Source organism: Anser anser (genome assembly GCF_964211835.1).
Source record: "Anser anser genome assembly, chromosome: 3".
Classification (NCBI taxonomy): Eukaryota; Metazoa; Chordata; class Aves; order Anseriformes; family Anatidae; genus Anser; species Anser anser.
In genome coordinates, this window is record NC_139722.1 from 49,414,930 (window position 1) to 49,432,824 (window position 17,895).

Here is a 17,895-nt window from a genome sequence, read left to right on the forward strand (position 1 = left end):
GATGCCTTTGAAAAGGGATGATATCTACATGGAAGTTTTGATTTGTTTGTTCAGAAAGAGTGGTTAGAAGTTGCACTTCTCAGTTGGTTGTGATAGAAGACTTCAGGAAAGGCTGAGGAAGTTCGGCAGGTGTGGAAATAGTAGGGTGAGTAATACTCATCCCAAGATGAATCACTCCTAAGCCACTGTCCCCCTACAGCTTCCGTGGAGGTCCTCAGACAGGGTTTGTCTGATCCTGTGGGTCAGCAGGACAATGCGTATACTTTTGTATGTTTTTTGTGCCATTAAAACTCAGAGAAAAGAATGACGATTGTGTTGACTTACAGTGGTCTTAAATAAAATTGAGAGATTTCATAGAGTCATAGGGTGGTTGGGGTTGGAAGGAACCTTAAAGCCCATCCAATTCCAACCCCCTGCCATGGGCAGGGACACCTCCCACCAGACCGGGTTGCTCAAAGCCCCATCCAGCCTGGCCTCGAACACCTCCAGGGATGGGGCATCCACAGCTTCTCTGGGCAGCCTGTGCCAGTGCATATTTGCTCACCTGCATCATCAAAGGTTTGAGCTGATCACAATATTTTAGTTGACAGGTATACCTTGTATTTAGTACAGCATCCTTCACGGACCCAAAGGCCATTTACTGGCATTTCAGATTTTTATTTTTGTGATGCATGGGAAACGAACATGATAACTTGCAGGTTATTCATCTAACTTTGACTGTCTTTTGAAATTCCGTACTTAAGAGTATATCTTGTCGCATATTTTGATTTCTGAAGTAGTTTAAGCATTTTAATAGCTACTATTCAGGAATGCAGCAATAGAGATGTTAGAGGTGCTTACAGGAAGAAAAATGTATTCATATTAGTCTGTGTTTAATAACTTCACACACACAGTCTAATTTTATCTATTGTATCTGAAGACAGTCATTTTAGGTGTTCTGTCTCAAGTTGAGCCTCGAGGCTTTGTCTTTTTTCCTTCTGGAGTAAAAAGTTTTTCTGCCACTACAGTGGAAATGAGTGCGTGATCATGTTGTATTTTTAACTTACTAATTGCGTTCTCAGTTTCGTAATTGTATTTGTTCTTTGTATACATAAATACATAAATGACTTCAAAATAAATTGTATGACTAATTAATTTTATGCATTTGAATTGAATAGGGTAAGTCAGACTTGAAATATCTCAGTGGAATAGAAAATCTGTTGGAAACTGAAAATGGTTCTACAGGAAGAGACTAGATGAGCTGTAGCTTTGATTTTAAGTATTTATTTCAAAAGAAAAGTAGAAATTTAGCCCAAGTAAATGAAATTTGTAATTTTAATTCTTCATCTTAAAAAAAAAAAAAGTAAACCAATAATTACAGTTGTGGCTTTGGCAATTAAGTACTAACAATCTGAGGATGCTGGTTAGTTCTTTGGCTGTTGATTAGGATTCCATGGTGGTGATTAATGAGCGTGAGGATGCAATCACGTCTGTAGGGTTTAATCAGTTCAGTGCTGGAGAAGTTAGTCCGAAGATGGAGGGAGAAACCAGAACTTCTATATGTAATGCTATCAGGGTTTTTTCCATGCTACAGGAAAATTAAGGGCACAAAGTAGAGACGCCTACCATTTTTATTTATTTATTTTAAATGAGAATTTGCTGGGGAGTATAGTGTTGTTGGCACCTACGAAGGGGCGAGAAAATGCATCATGGCACTCACATGTGTCCTCTATGACATTCAGTAATTCATTCGTATAGTTGTGAGCAGTATTTGTTTCTCCATGCTGTGCAACCATGTATCCCTGTTTTTATTTTTGCAATTCTGATATTTAAAGTTTTTAGCTTGGAAGAATATGATGTTTTTAGGATGTTCTACTTTCTTGTTACATGTTTTGATTATAATGCTGTCTTTTTAACATTTAAAGCATTGACAAATATAAATGTTTTGCCCTGTGCGCTCCTGTGCAACAGATAAGTGAACGTTTACAAGTACAGAAACAAAGAACCTGGGTGGCTAGCATTGTCTACAAAGGAAAGCCCAAAAGGGAAAAACTTGCAGATCTCTGCTCTGTTCGTAGCTTCTTCGTGACCTTTTTGACTCTGGCTTTGAGTGAAGGGTGACCAAGTGCTGAGCCCCCCTTTAGAACAATCTCTACCATTGCATTCTCAACCTGGATGAGAAATGCTGCTGTTACTGCCTGGTGGCATGGGCAGTCCTCCCATAACAGCCCTGTAGCTCACTGGTGCTGTTACCATACCCTTTCTGCAGCGTACAAGCAGTGTCTTTGGAAATAGCATTGCCCGCACCAGTGCTCGTTTCTGTGCTGTTTTGTTGGCATCCATTTCTTTCACGTTATCATTTAATGATTGGTTGCTTTATTCTTGTTTGATTTTTTTTGTTGTTGTTGTTGTTGTTACTTTCCAGTAGTACAACCTATAGATTCGTGCTGTACTGCCATACATTCACATAAGGAGAATGTTGTTCCTACCCTACAAAGCTAACAACAGCAGTCACGCTTTAAAGGAACGTTTTCTGGAACATGTTTCTATACAGTTTTTAATATTTTGTTTTAATGGCAGGGGCATTAAAACCTACCATTTAATATGTATAGTAAATACACATATTCTATGTATATTTACATAATATACACAATAATTGTGAGCTTTGAAATGTTTCACTAAAAATAATTAATTGCAAGCAGCGGTAGATATTTATTTGCATGAACTTACAGAAGGGTTAGGAAGTTCTTGTGTTTTTCTGTTTATGTAGAACATGGATTGGTAGACAGTGGTTGGAGTACATTGCTGAACAGAGCAGCAGTCTGGATGGGGGTAAGGGCATGGGGAAGAAGAAACTGGCTTCGAGGTCCAAGTCAGTGGTTCTGGAGACTGAATCTTGAGCATAATTTTTACTTGTTACTATGTAAAATATAAAGCAAGATTTGAAAGAGAATGCTAGTTTGAAAAATGGAAGACAAAACTGTATTTGAAAGACAGGACAAAATTACAACAACCACTACCCCAAATACATATATATATTTATTTATTTAAGACTATACAAAGAGTAAGACAGTAAAATGCTAAACACTTTCAGTTTCTCAAAAGTTCCAGTTAACAGCCCCCTACATCTATGTTTATACCAGGTGTTACAGGAAACTCTTGTGTATTAGAATTGTTTTTTCACCTTGTTTGTTTTGTTAAGTTGACCTAGGCCTCCTAAGAAAGCAAAAAATCAGTAGGACTGTAATAACTATATTTTTTTATATCTCTGAACTAAACTCTGCTGTTGCTTTTCTGGATGAAAGGTATATACCTAGCCCAGAATATCTAACAGGTATTTTCCAAATACACTATGTAATGTTACATCACATTAGAATCAATTGTATGCCTACAATAACGTGCTACAAGGTTTATAGGCAAAAATAATATATTTAATTTAGGCAACTGCTTGTAGCTTAAAATACAGCCCAAAATCATAATAAGCTTTGAAGCATACAAGCTCTCCTTAACTAGTGTCGCTAATGATAGTGATTTTCCCTGAATATTGATAATACTAATTATTTTGAATAATGAGAAAAGGGAAGAAAGACAGAAGAAATGCATCTACTTCACAGCTATATCAATAGCATTTACGTCTGCAGTTCTTACCTCCAGAGCTCATTCAGTATAATGTTACATCACGAGTGGTAATAGACTGTGACAGCATTTGAAGAGCGTTAAGCTTGGAAGCAGAAGGCAAGTAGACTGAAATATATTGTAGCACTGAGTGCTGATACGTATTTCAGCAAGCCTTAGTGGCCTGTGCAGCTTTTCCCAATGTTGCTCTGTATTCGAGCGTGCAGAATGTCTGCCTTACACAGCAGTCATTAGCAGCTGAGCTGCAAACACCACTGTAAATATCAGCACAATAAATTTACACCAGCTGTAAAAAGGTGCACTTTTTTCTTCAGGCGTACTAAACCACGCCACGCTCTTAAGTGTATGTTCTTCAGTATATGTTCTGTATTCACTCTTCATTCTGTATGCAGCGCAACACCCTGAAGGAGTGCTACGGTTTGAAAACCTGCCTTGAAGGCCAAAGGGATGAGGCTGAATTCATACAAAAATTGCTATCTGTTGTTTCCAGGAAGAAAAAAAGTGTTAAACAGCATTGCTAAATTAAACAACATTGCTAAATATCAGAGTATCTAAAGTTATTCTAAATAATCACCTACATCCTACATTCTGTAGTAGTATTTAATTCCTGCTAACATGAAAAAGATAGTACTTGAGTTAATCTAGTACTTTGGAAAAATAAAATATTAGGCAGAAAGATGCCCAGCATCACTGCCTGGCAAGGAAAAGCGAAGTGCGCCAGCTTTGCTGTGAAATTTCAGCAATCTTGTTTCTAGCCTTGACTGCCAGACTGATGCTGAAGAAAAACACAAACATCCTCCCTTCCTTGTGCGTGTTATGACATGCCTCTGGAACTTTTTTCTTCTGCTCTTTTACTCTTTTCCTTTGTAAGCTCTCACCAAAAGAAACAGAATAGGTTGTAATAATATTGTAGCACCGGCGCTATTGTGTTTGCACTAGCTTTAGCCCAGCATAATGATTTGATTAGCATGGCTTTTTCACTTACCAGAATTAAAATATATGGATTTTCCTGGGCTTCCGTGCTTTCTGGATGATTTTTTCAACCTCGTTCTCTAGCTGTATATCTCTGCAGATACGTTGGAGGTTTAAAATAAGTACAGAATCTTAAGTAATTGCCAAAGGCAAAAAAATTAGTGCAGCGAATCATCACAGTTACTCCTGCAGATATTTGTAATCAGTAAGTCCTACGCAATACATTTATTTAAAAGTGACATTGTTACTTAAATCACTGGTATTTCTTCTAAAATGTAAGGATGTCTTTTTCTGCAATGTAGTTGCTGTAAATGAGATTTGACATTTCCAATTTTGATATTTGAAAAACCTCAAGGAGGTTTTAAAAAATTTGACACAGAATATGAAATCTCTAATGAGAATATTAAAAATAGACTGGTAGTTCATAGTGCAGTGAAGATGCAGAATAATTTAGTGAATTCTAGCAGTCCACTCTAATAATTCAAAGACCTTGAACTCAAAAGAACTCTAATGTTGAATTACCTGCAAAAAAGAAATTTGATTGCTTTAATTAAATTGTTGATAGAGGTGTATTTTCTGAAATATTTAAACTTTTCCTCCCTTTCTTTTACAGCTTCTTTTGCTTGTGGTTGTATAACAGCCAGCGGTTGTGTATGTTGGCAGTAGTAATAACAGAGAAGCAGAGATTCCTTTTGCTAGAGGGTGTAAAATCTTGATACCGCTGGTGTTAGTGAGAATTTCATTCTCAACCTCAAGGCCTTGAATTAAAAAACAACAAAATAAAACCAAAAAAACTTACCACCCTTTAGTTTAGTACAGCTGGTTTCTGTTTTTGTTTTTTGTTTTTTGTTTTAAACAGAAGCAATTGTCGTGAGTACTCAGGGATATCTATATCATAAACTTATAGATTTTGTTGTTTTATTCTTAAAAAAGTTCCTTTTCTGAATCAATTCAAACATTACAAAAGCAGAACAAAACCTTTTTGATAGCTTCATTTATTCCCCTTTATACTTCAGTCGATTTTGTAGCAAGATCTGGCTTGGTTCACATCTTTGATGTTTGACTCATAAATTTTGTAATCTTAGTGGAAGGAAAAGATTATAACTAATTTTAGCTGAAAAAGTCATAGTTTGTCATCTCTGTTGCTAGAATTTGGATCTTAAATGTTTATTGCTTCTATTTTTCTATTTCTAACTTTATATTCTTTAATGCCAAAATAATTATTTCTAATTCCCGCCCCCCAACGAAGTACTACCCAGAGAGAATGAGTAATGCCCACTCTCATTTCATTCACCGTTCATCAAATCTGTATTTGTTTTCTAGCTGATGGACTTTTGAAAATTGTCACTTTTTTGTTTTGAATGTGTGAATAATTTCCAGCTTATTTCTTTAACTCAATAACTGTAAAGGAGACTTCAATTTTGTGGGCTTGAATCTGGAATCTGTTTTGTAGGTTATATTCATGCTGATGGTTTATCACAGCAGTGTGCCTTCTCTCTAATGCAGATGATAATAAATACAGCTTTGGCTTGAGGAAAGCTTTTTTTTTTTTTTTTTTCTCTCTGTAGAAATACTGCAGCACAGTCCAGCTTGATTCTGGAATAGACTACAGGAAACGAGTGCTTCCTGCTGCTGGAAAACTTTACTACCTGTAAGTTGATCTATGATATGGTATTTGCCCTCTTTTTCCTTATTAGCCAATAATTTCCTAGTCAATGGGAAATGAAAAATGTGTAGTAGAATTAGCAGGGTGTGACTCTTCCTTTCTTTGCCTTCTGGTCCATTTTGTTCAGCAAACCGCCTTCCATTATGCCTCGATATTAACTTCATTAAACTACATTTTCAGTATCCACACTAGCATCATTCATAATGTGTGACTGAATAAAAACTAATTAGATTTTTTGGGGAGGTGTGGTGTTTGGAGAACTGAAGTGACAGATGGTTAGAAAGTAATGAATATCCTCTTGTAAGAGATTGCACAATTCTCTTATAATAGAAGAACATCCTTATTGTGTTTAAGTAATTAGGTATTTATAGAAATCCAATGACAAGGATTCATTTAATGTTGGGCATTTCCAGTGCTATGGATTAAAAAAAAAAACCCACACCACCTATTTTGATATTGTTTCTGCTTATTACGACTAAAATTCTTTAGCACTTTATTCTGTATTTGCAAATAAATGTATTTAAAGAATATGTTCACAGCAGTGCTTATGGTTGCAACATATATCAGCTTAATAGGAGCATCTTCTCTTTTTTAATAAGTACTTTGAAACCTTTGCATTTGATTTTTTTTCCATCTCATGCTCGCTCTTAAGTTATAGTATTATCTAATGGGTAGTAACCTGAGCAAGGCAGGAAATAGCTTAAAATTAGATTTATAACCGTGGTATCCTTCAACCCCACGTACAATATTGATTTAAAATCGTGCGTGCATTAAGAAAGGTGCAGTATTTTCATCAGTGTCATGGATATTTGGAATTAAGTATGCCCCTATCACTTTACAATAAAACTAAAAGTTGTGCTTTTTCATCTGGAAGGAGTACTGCTTAGTAGAATTGCAGCAGGTAAATTGTTTCTGGAAAAAGTGTTTTTGTAAAATAATGGAAATCAAATGCCAGAGTTCTTCCCCCACTTTATTCAAAACCTGTCTGAATGTTTTCCTTCCTTCCTAAGATGGTTAGGGCCTGACAAATACCACTGTTACTTGTTTGCATGTGAGAAGGTACCAATTCAGCTCTCGCTAATTCTGGGAGGAAATGGCAATATCTGATGTACAGAAAATATAGCTGAAGTATAGGTTCTATATCTGCAAACAAACTCAAGAAAAAACTCTTGTTTTGTATTATTGCATGGTTCCAGTTTCTTTAACTTCTGTGACATCTTCTTAAACATACTGTTTGGTTTGTAGCCACTGTTATCTCAGAATTGGTCACCATGGCTCTTGCTCCGATGTCTATGTAGCTGTCCTTGCTTCAGGCTCTGCGTAGTGTGCCTGCTGCACTCTGTGGCCTTCGGTTTGATAGTTGTGGAGAGCCCCTACCATATATTTTTTTTCTTCACTCTCCATACTCTAAAGAAATGGAAGACTACTTGTGGATTCTAGCAGGTAACAGGCTAAATATGGCACCTACAACATCGAATCACAGGAGAAGGAATGTGTGAGTAAGCCCCAGGAGCAGTATGCAGCCCAAGTATTTTATAGTGTTCTGCTGTAAAACTTGGGACAGAATTATTATCAGTCTCTGACTTTCACTTGATATATGTTCTGTCATTAGATAGTTGTTGACTACCTCCAGAACTCATTATGTAATTTGTTAGGAAGCAGTAGAAAAATAAGTCCTGTAGCTGCCAGTGGAAATAAGATGCTTACTTTATTGTCCATTCTTTCTCTGAGGGAATTACATTCCTTCTTCTATACAGGCTTGTTCAATGAAGCTCTCAGCCCTACAGAGCTGGCTTAGTGAGTTTTGTTTTTATTTTATTAGGTACTAGATAGTATTTTGTTTCAGATTTTTTTTAATATTTATTTTGCAGTCACTCCCCTAAAAGAAAATCATCTTGTTCAATACGTGTACATTCCACTACTAAGGTTACAGTAATCATCATCATTTTTTTTAAATCCTCATGTTGCTTCGTAATCTGTGTAGTCTTCATTTAAAATAAGGGTTGCATCTAAGGATTGCTTAAAGCTGTTTCATAGTCATCTGAAAGCAATCAGTGTAATGTAATTACAAGATTCCTGATCAAAGCAGCTTCCTTGATCTTGGTCTCAGGTGTCTATTTTCAAAACAAACTTTCTTGGCAATTAGGTGCAAATATCTACCTCGACATTATACTTGTGTGTTTCTTCTTGCAGCCTTTACATCAAACTTTTTGATAGATACATGCATACACAGGTGCATGCTCTCTGATGTACATACACTCTTTCCCTCTTTTATAGCATTTCTTCTGGGTTTGTCTGTTACTTTTCTTTTTCTTTTTCTCTTTTTTTTTTTTTAACGAGGAGAGCAGCACTGAAATACCAATGTTAAGAGAGACCTATTTTTTTTGGAAGGTATTTTATCTAATGCAACCTCCTACTCAGAAAAGGTTTTTTAAGGGTTTCAAATTGCACTTACAGAAGGTTGTTTTTTCCCCAAATTCCTTGCATCTACAGAGTTTACCATCATTAATCTTGAGTTAAAAAGTAGTTATTTCAGTTCTAGTGTTAACATTTTTAAGGTGATTAAGGCCTAATGAAGAGGAAAGTAATTACGTAAGATGCCGATCGTCACTTTTCATTTAGAATAGGCCTAGAGCTGTGTGAAGCAACATAACTTGATTGCATCCATGATCCACAAAGGTAGACTTTTCGTACCAAATGGGGTTGTACAAACTTCATTGAAGCATTACCTGACATCTGAGTTCTAGTTTATCGTGTAGCTTAGCTTTAATTTGCTATTCTCAACTTTCAAACTCAGCTAGAAATATCTATCTTCTTAAAGAAGGAAAGACGCAAAGATGTCAGCCCTGTAAGCCATTGTGACAAAAAGCACTCTGGACTGATTTATAATTCTTGTGGTACCAGAAGTTGAATATAAAGTTTATCTGTGAGTACAGATATTTTACACTTGATATCTTACAGTTTCACAGTCTGTGGTTGATCTTTTCCTAAATAGTGTTTTGTGGGCTAGGGGAAAAAATAAAACTAATAAAATTACTGATGCTGGCATTTTGAATCTGTTTAATTTTAGAAGCTGTTTACAATTCAATTAATACAATCAGTTGACTTTTTTTTTTAGAAAGCTGCTCCAATATTTAATTCAAAAGTCCCCTCAGAAATTTCAAAGGATACTTCTTTAGGTGCTTGACTGCCTTGCCTTGTCTATTTGCTCTTATTTTGCATGCAAGGTAGAGCCAGAAGCCTTTTTTCTCATTGTGTACACATAGTGTTAATGGATCTGCTCTGCCTGTATTGCCTCATTACTGGAAACGGCTCAAAACACAGAAGTCTTTCAGTGTATGCAAATAAGGCAGAATCATCTACCTGAGAGTTAATATTCTCTACTTTTAAGTGTATTCTAAATCTAATGTTTGTATTTAGAGCATAACATCCTGTTCTCTTTTTTATGGGCAAAAAGCTAAGCAGGCTCAGGCAGCTGTTTGATGTTGGCTTCAAGTGTTATTAATTTCATATTCTATTATTCTTTTCACTGTAGCACAAGTGAAGCTGATGTGGAGGCTGTCATGGATAAGTTGTTTGATGAGCTGGCTCAGAAACAAAATGATTGTACGTAAGTTAATTTCTCTTGAAAGAGAATACATTTAGAACACAATGCCCAATCTCCACTGACCAATTAATAAGTTCCATTGCTGTATATGGGTTGATGCCACACTCAAGTGGCAGTCATTGTATCAGCATTTTGTCTAATTTATGTGTTGAATCATGTGCTATTATTCATCAAGCTATGCATTTCCTATCTGTAAGAGATGAATTTTATAGTAATTATCCAGAGAAGATTGAGTCTTTGTTCATGTTCCCATAGTAACTAGACCAAGGATTCTAAAAGTGCAAGGCAGAGAGCTGAGGCTGAATAAAGCATGTGGAACCATTGCAGACTTCACGTTTGAAGAGCTGTGTGACAGAGTGAGTACCCAGTCAAATCTAGATCAGTTAACGCGCAGACTTTTCACAGTTTAAAAAAAAAAAAAAGAAACAAAGTTGCTATTTTTCCAAGTCTTACTGAATTCAAGGGGCTTTTTTAACTTGCAGAAATATTTTGAATTTAAAAGGAAAAAAAAGAAAACGAAAAAGAAGAGTAATCATTTCCTTTTTAATGATACAGTAAATTCACTCTTAATTATATCACAAATTGTCTTCAAAAATCTCAGTAGAGTATATGCCTGGTCTAGCATTCTTGGGATAGTAGTCACAACATATTCATACGTAAAAGGCATTCAGATACTGCTTTTAAAATTTGAGATGTAAGTAGATGGTACTTGAGCAAAGGAGTAGTAATCCTGACTCTACTAGAGTAACGCTGTGCTGCTGTTCTTCTCTGTTGCGTACCTTAGTTTTGACTAGCTGTATGACGGCTGTTTAGTCCCAGGCTTTCTCAAAAATTTGCCAGATTTCTCTAAATACTGCCAAATTCTGTCAGACTCACTTGGGAGTCTTACTGCAGTGACCTCTCTACTGACATCTGAAGTTACTGTTATGTGATCACAACTCTAAACTGGGCTGATAGCATCCTTTGTTCAGGATGTTGACCAGTCCTTTGATTATAACATTGTTATAACACTTCCTTGTAGCTACTAAGGTATAACCAGTGGAATTTCTGTTCAAGTAATTATGTTTCAGACTGTAGGTCTTGGGCTTCCCTGCTTTTCAGTTTCAAGCAAAACCAGTTAGCCAATTGTGAGAATGGAGGTATGCCATGGGTGGAACAGCATGCTTTTCACTAGAAGTTTTGAGACTTCTTTGTTATGCCCCTTAATAAATCAGAAAAAAGTGGCGTGCATAATTAAATAACCACTTGTATAATTATTTAACCTAGTATATGCCTCCTGTACTTCAATGGGTTGATAAATTGCTTCTAAGGAGATGTGCCCTGGTAGCTGATGTGGCAGCAGCCAATACTTTGGATCTGAAAGCTGGTGATGAATTATCACCAGGGTTTCAGAATAAGTTGGTCTAACGGAGCTAAGGTGCTTGGTTTTCTCCTAGAACAAGACAATCCTTACGAAACACTAAAAATTATTTAACAGTATTGTTATTATGCTGATCACCAAGGACTTGAAATTCATGCTTTCTACATTCCAGCAACCTTCTGCAGATGTGTTACAACAGTCTCTAATGAAATTAGAGAATTTATTGGAATTTATTCTTAAAACTAAAAACACAGGGCAGACTCTAAATGGTTTGCTTTAACAGCTTCTTCAGTCCTTGGAACTATGCCTTATATTCTTTGCCTATACATCTATTCATTTATCCTGTTAATCGTTATACACAATTATTTGTTTTGCCATGGTATTTCTCTTGGGATCACTGATATACCTTAAAATATTGTGTTGGTGTATTGGTAAGGTGTTATCGCTGTGCTCAATTTGTGGATAGAGAACTGAAGTCACAAATTTCAGAGTCATCCATTAAATTTGAGTGAGTGGCTTCAGTTGCCTCTTTTTTTTTTCCATTAATGTAAACTTTATAGTATTGTATAGCAACAATAAGAAATTCTTGTTGGCTTAAGTTGTGTTTGAAAGCTTAGCCTGTCAGTAAATCAAACCCATGAGATTAAGAATCTGGAAAATTTCAAGACTTGGTAAAAGCTTGTGAGAAATTTTAGTTTAATTTATTTCCTCCTCCTTGCTCCGTTTGCCTTTCCTGCTGCCTTTAAACTAATTGTTAAAAGGCAAAAGAAAAATTCAGTTGTCAAACCATGAAGCCTTTTTCATGAAATCTTTTTTGGTGGAAAAATTGATGCATGCAGTATCTTTGATGGTCAGAATGGAAGTCATTCCGAATAGTGCCACAAGAAAAGGAAAAATAGGTAAGATGCAGGAAAGTACGCTGATAATTAATAGCCAAAAAATCCCTCCAAGTCAGGAGACATTCACTATGACAGGATGTATAAATTCATTTGTATATATTCAAGTAAGCTCGTAATAGACAAACATGTTTTTGAAGTGACTAAGCAGAAAATCTAGGAGCCATAGCTCTAAGGTATTTGATACTGCTTGTGGTTCCAAATGGTACATGAGTTGATAGCATCATGAGCAAAGCTATTAAGAAAAAAGAAATTGAGGTTGATGAAGACATAACAAAAAGGAAGATCTGCAAAAAAAATAAAAAATAAAAATGGAGGGGAATTTGGTTTCAGCTAGAGTGAATCTGCAGGCTTGTTTGTGAAGGGCGAGGTGACAAAATCCCATGGGAAGGCAGATCCTGTGAACGGACACGGTATTTTGCACTGGGGAAAGTGCTTAACTGACAGCCCAAGTGAAGTGTCTTAGGTAGATAAATGCAATTTAAAGTTGGTGTTTTAGAACCCAAATAAACATTTGACAACAGAATTGAAAACAAGATTTGCAGTTAGTTTTATATCAGTGATAAGACCAGCTGATAAGCAAGATAAACAGAAAATTCTCATTAATGGAGAAAAATGACATTTAATTGCTGTTAATGAAACTTCTTGGTACAATTCATAAAATGGGAATGCAAAATCAGTGCTTACAGCTTGCTTAAGGATAAACTGGCTGAAGGAGGTGGAGGGCAGCATGCAATGTTAAAGACACTGGTACCTACCTTAAAGTTAATTAATACAAGGTTCTTGAATACATATCAATCAGTGTGCTAATTAACAAACTTAAGAGGGTAGTACTGACAGGAGTCTGATGTAAACAGAGAACGAGGTGCTTTACTTCATGAGCACTTGGCTATAAAAAGCATTTAAAGAAAAAAATATAGTTGTATGGGAAGCTTATGCTGTAGATGAAATGCAGAAAATGGTGAAATGTAATTAGCCTGAAAATTGCAAATGATAATTTTCTAGCATAAAATGTACTGCATCCAGTACAAGGTCACTTTGGTTTGAGCAGCTTTATGGTAGCTTATAGGTATGAATATACCTAGAATTTGTGTTGCATGGGGCCAATCTCCATAATTTTCTCACATTCAGTGTAACCAAAAGATACTTCCAAACAGTAAAATTTCATATTTGACCATTCAGGGAAAGTAATTTTGAAAAGCAAAAGGAAGGTAATGACCAAAACTAAGTGGAAAATGTAAAAACAAACAAACCAAGACGGAGAAAGGCAATAAAAGTATGTCCTGTGTCACTGTCAAAACAAAATCCAGTAATACAGGATGAAATGGCAAGTAGTTAAGAAGTGCAGGAAAATTAAAGGGAAAATAAAGGTCATGGACAAATAACATTGCTGCTCAGCTATGAGATATGTTGTTGAGTAAAATGGGAGTTTTGATATGGTTTATATTATATGAACATTACTAGTTTATTCTCAGTGGAGGTGGCTGAACTTTTAATAATGATGTGGAAAGAGGAAATGTTTTTTCAAGAAATACTTGGTTCTAGGGGAAGCTGAGTGAAGTACTCTTTTAACTAGGGATAATAAACAACTTTAAATCTGTTAGTAATTAGAGAACATCTTAAAAATAGTCTGAAAATATATTTCAAATCATTGGAGTCCTGGAAAACTAGGCTGAGAACTCTGGCTAGCTTTTTTATTTTAAGTCAGTGTTCGAGTGCAAGAGAAATGTCACAGCCCTAAAGAGTGCTGCTGTGTGCCAATATTAAAAAAAAAAATAAGGCAAAAACCACAAGCAGGACCTGTATAACTGCAGGCTATCAGTCAGATTTTAGTCTAGAAACAGTACTGGAAAAGCTGGTTCTGGATTTATAGAGTAGGTGACTAAAGAAAGGAAATTAAATGAAATCAGTCTCCCTGATTTTGCAGAAAAGGTTGACTTTTGTACATACTGTTCTTACTAAGAAATTGGCATGCAGTGTTGGAAAGTATGTGTTAAATGGATTGAGAAGTTAGTACTTGTTGTTTTTATATATTAAACTGAAGGACTGTTGCTGAACGTAGCATTCCTAATGAGCACGTTTTTATATCAAACCCAGTACATGTGTTTTTTTCCCCAGTGGTGTTGAACGTAACAAATGCTAACTCAAATTTGCTGTAAATTCAAAGCATGGTGTGCATGTGTGTACAGGAGAAGCAATGGAATTGGGCATACCATGTGCAACAACTTATTTCCCAGCAGAATTGAGGAAGGATAAGTTTTCTTTTGGCTTTTTTTAAATCTAAGCAAACACAACATTCTGTCTGGAGAAGAGGAGGCTCAGGGGCGACCTTATCGCTCTCTACAGGTACCTTAAAGGAGGCTGTAGCGAGGTGGGGGTTGGTGTGTTCTCCTGTGTGCCTGGTGACGAGGGGGAATGGGCTAAAGCTGTGCCAGGGGAGGTTTAGGTTGGATGTTAGGAAGAACTTCTTTACTGAAAGGGTTGTTAGACATTGGGATGGGCTGCCCAGGGAAGTGGTTGAGTCACCATCCCTGGGGGGCTTTAAGAGACGTTTAGATGTAGAGCTCAATGATATGGTTTAGTGAAGGACTTGTTAGTGTTAGGTCAGAGGTTGGACTAGGTGATCTTGGAGGTCTCTTCCAACCTAGACGATTCTGTGATTCTGTGGAGTTGGGAACACAAGTCATACCTACAGGAGCAGGAGACTGCATTCTAGGCATAGTGACTTGGAATAGATTTAAGTGTTGTAACAGAACAGCATCTCAAAATGAGTTTACAAAAATGGTAGAGCATTTACCCTACCTATCACAGATGAAGTTAGGCCTAGAAATAGCTAGGAGGGTAGAAAGATTATTTTAATTTTGGAAACACCTCAGTGATACTGATGGCAGAACGTTAGGTGTGGTTTTGACATCAGAATTTTAGAAAAGACATTGCAAAACCTGAAGAGGCTGTTGAAAAAAAGCACAGGTTGTTTTAGCTGAAGGATTTATGCCCTCAGATGACAGATTTGAAGATCAATTTGGTAAACTTACCAAAGAAGAGGGCTGGAAGATGATTTTCTAGGACACATGCATCTTAGCAAGAAAAAAGTATAGGTATTAATGGGCTTCCAAATCTAGCAGAAGGCGGCAAGAAGAAAGCCAGAGAATACAGAGACATTCAGATTGGAAAAGAGAAAAAAGAAAAAAAAAAAAGGAGGAGGGGAGAGCACGCTTTGACACATCTGAAATAAGGAAGGAAATGGAAGAGTCTACTTGTACTATGTTTTGTGTCAAAACTGCATCATTTTAGAAAGAGGTGTTTGAGCTAAATACTAGTTCTTAGGCTGTCTCTCTCTAAAATTCAGAGAAGTGGAGGATCTCATGGTCTCTTTTGGTCTTAAAATGTCAGAAACCAGAGGCATGAGGGAGTCGGGGACCTGTTGGCTGCTGTCACTGCCCCTGTGCATGCAGAACCAAGTGGAGCAGCTTGCAGCAGGATGTGCCAAATCCATCACAAGGGGATAGTCTGCGCTCAGCCCACTCGTGCTTTTGGGAGATGGATAACATTTAGTCTACTGTCAGTCTGTGTAATGATTTCAGACTGCATTTCTCTGAGGCTTGTAACTTCCTTGGGTTTGAGTGATGTTTCACGGGGCGTGTATGAGGTATTTCCCTGATACCAAAGCAACCTTTCTTCCAAATTTGACGTTCTTGGTCAACACCATGGAAGCACTACAACTTCTCACCAAGTAAAGTTTAACTTGAGAGCAAGTAAATAGCCTTGCTGTCAGAAATACAGTGACTGACACTTTCACAAATAAATATTCATTCACATATACAGATGCATATTCAGATGAAGTCATTTAGAATGGAAGAGTTCTAAGATTAAAAACTAGTTTCATAATGGAAATTTAATTTGCATGTTTCTCATAGTAAACCTATGCAAGTTTTTTTGTGTGTGAAAATGTTTACATTGTCACCATCTTTTGACAGAACAACTCAAAATATGTAACTGGACTTAGTTAACGCAATTAATTTTAGTTAAACTTATTTTTTCCTCTGATACAATGTTTTGGGAATTGTGAACCAAATATATAATATGAGACACAAGGATAAGTGACTGTAATGAAGGGAATCAATTGTTTTGGGAAGTTACTTTAGATTACGCTGGATTGTTGTAATAATGGAGGACTCAGAAAACTCCAGGTAACATCTTTCAAAATTGGTATATACCAATGTTCATGTGGTTCCTGGTCGTTCATGTCACGGTGACTATCAACACTGTTGTCAAAACTTAGTGAATCGATTCCTTTGGCCACCCATACATAACCATTGATGGTTCCGGAAAGAAGAATGTAATTTGAGTTTTGCAAGTCAGTGTGAAAGGATGGATAGGATGGATGCTTTTGTTAAGTTGCAGAAAAATATATCGCACAAATCACTCTGCTTTCATGTCATTGTGACAATATGTCTTATGATCTGGCCATGGATAACTCCATTACAGTGGGGTCCATAGTGATAAGTATCCAGACCTAAGAGCTCTGTTTACGTTTGTTGGTGTAGCATTAAGGAGATGCATTTCAAATTAGAAGATTACTTATTTAGACAGTAACTTTTGCAACATGACAGTTCATCTAAAAATCTAGAAAACTGTTTAAAATTCAGTGATGTCCCTTTGAAATAAAATCAAAGTTATGTTTTAAAGGGAAATATTCAAACTTATTTTTCACCATGGTATCTCATGATTTCATGAAATGTCAGCCAGAACATAACAGATGAAAATAGCAAGTCAGCAATTGATAACTTCATGGTATATGAAACATTTTGTAGCTTAAAGCAGAATTTTCAAAATAGCTGCTTTTGTAATTAGTACCTGAAGACTTTGGGAGGCAGAGTTGGTGCCATTCTAGTATTACAATATTTCTTTTCTCGTTTCATATGTTAGTATAAATCTTTTCCTAGTTAACAGTATAAGGAGATGTTTCTGTCTAAAGCAATGCATAAGATATTGGTTGCCCATTAATCTTCATAACAGTTGCCCATTAATCTTCATAAAAGTAAAATACAGAGAATAGATTGTGTGCAATGCTGGTGTGGCATGCAGTTGACTCAGTAGAAAACATCTTGTTACATCGTTTGCATCAATTTTTAAATAGGCTTTCTAGGTGAGGATAATTTCACGTTTTAGGTAATTCAGTTAAGATCAAATCCATACACTTAACTTTTTTTGTTTCTTTTACTGTATTATGTGAATATGTGGAGAACTAAAAAATGCTGGATAAGAATATATTGATATATTTCAGTTGCTTTAAAGCAAAGTAAAAAGCAGCTTTTCAGGTCTACGACATGCCCAGGATTTATGTGGCAGTGTGACATGCGGCATTTGTGGTGGCGTGAAAGTAGTTACATACTCATTAGCGTGGATTTCTTTAAGTGTGCTTCTCCAGTGTGATCTTCTAGAACTGTTCTTATTTATCAAAAGCATTTGTTATCAAACCTTCTTTTCTGAGGCCCCAGAAAATGAACAAATTCAGCCAAAGGCGGCTGGGAAAGGCACCAAGCAGAATACAGATGTATAGTTCCTGAATTTGGATGTTATCATTAGCTTCTGCCACTCTTTGTGGCCTTCCTTTGCATGAATTTCTCCATTTCTACAATGAGGTGTATATTTGCTGGTGTAGCCAGACTGTTGTAAAACATAACCACTTAATTTTTAGAAAGTGCTGTGCCGTTACTGAGTTAGCATGTGAATAAATTTTGTCACTGTGGTGGATTCTAAGGAGCTGCTTCTTGAC

General features: G+C 36.3%; 1 protein-coding gene across 2 annotated transcripts in view; it reads left to right on the forward strand.

Moving 5' to 3' along the window:
* Positions 1–17,895, forward strand: part of AFG1L (AFG1 like ATPase) — a 70,047-nt gene that overhangs the window by 36,208 nt on the left and 15,944 nt on the right. For both annotated transcript variants that reach the window (XM_083830192.1, XM_083830191.1), the window contains 3 exons: positions 6,156–6,238; positions 9,789–9,859; positions 10,116–10,216. In XM_083830192.1, the coding sequence (XP_083686318.1) occupies positions 6,156–6,238; positions 9,789–9,859; positions 10,116–10,216 (255 nt within the window). The remainder of the gene's footprint in view (positions 1–6,155; positions 6,239–9,788; positions 9,860–10,115; positions 10,217–17,895) is intronic.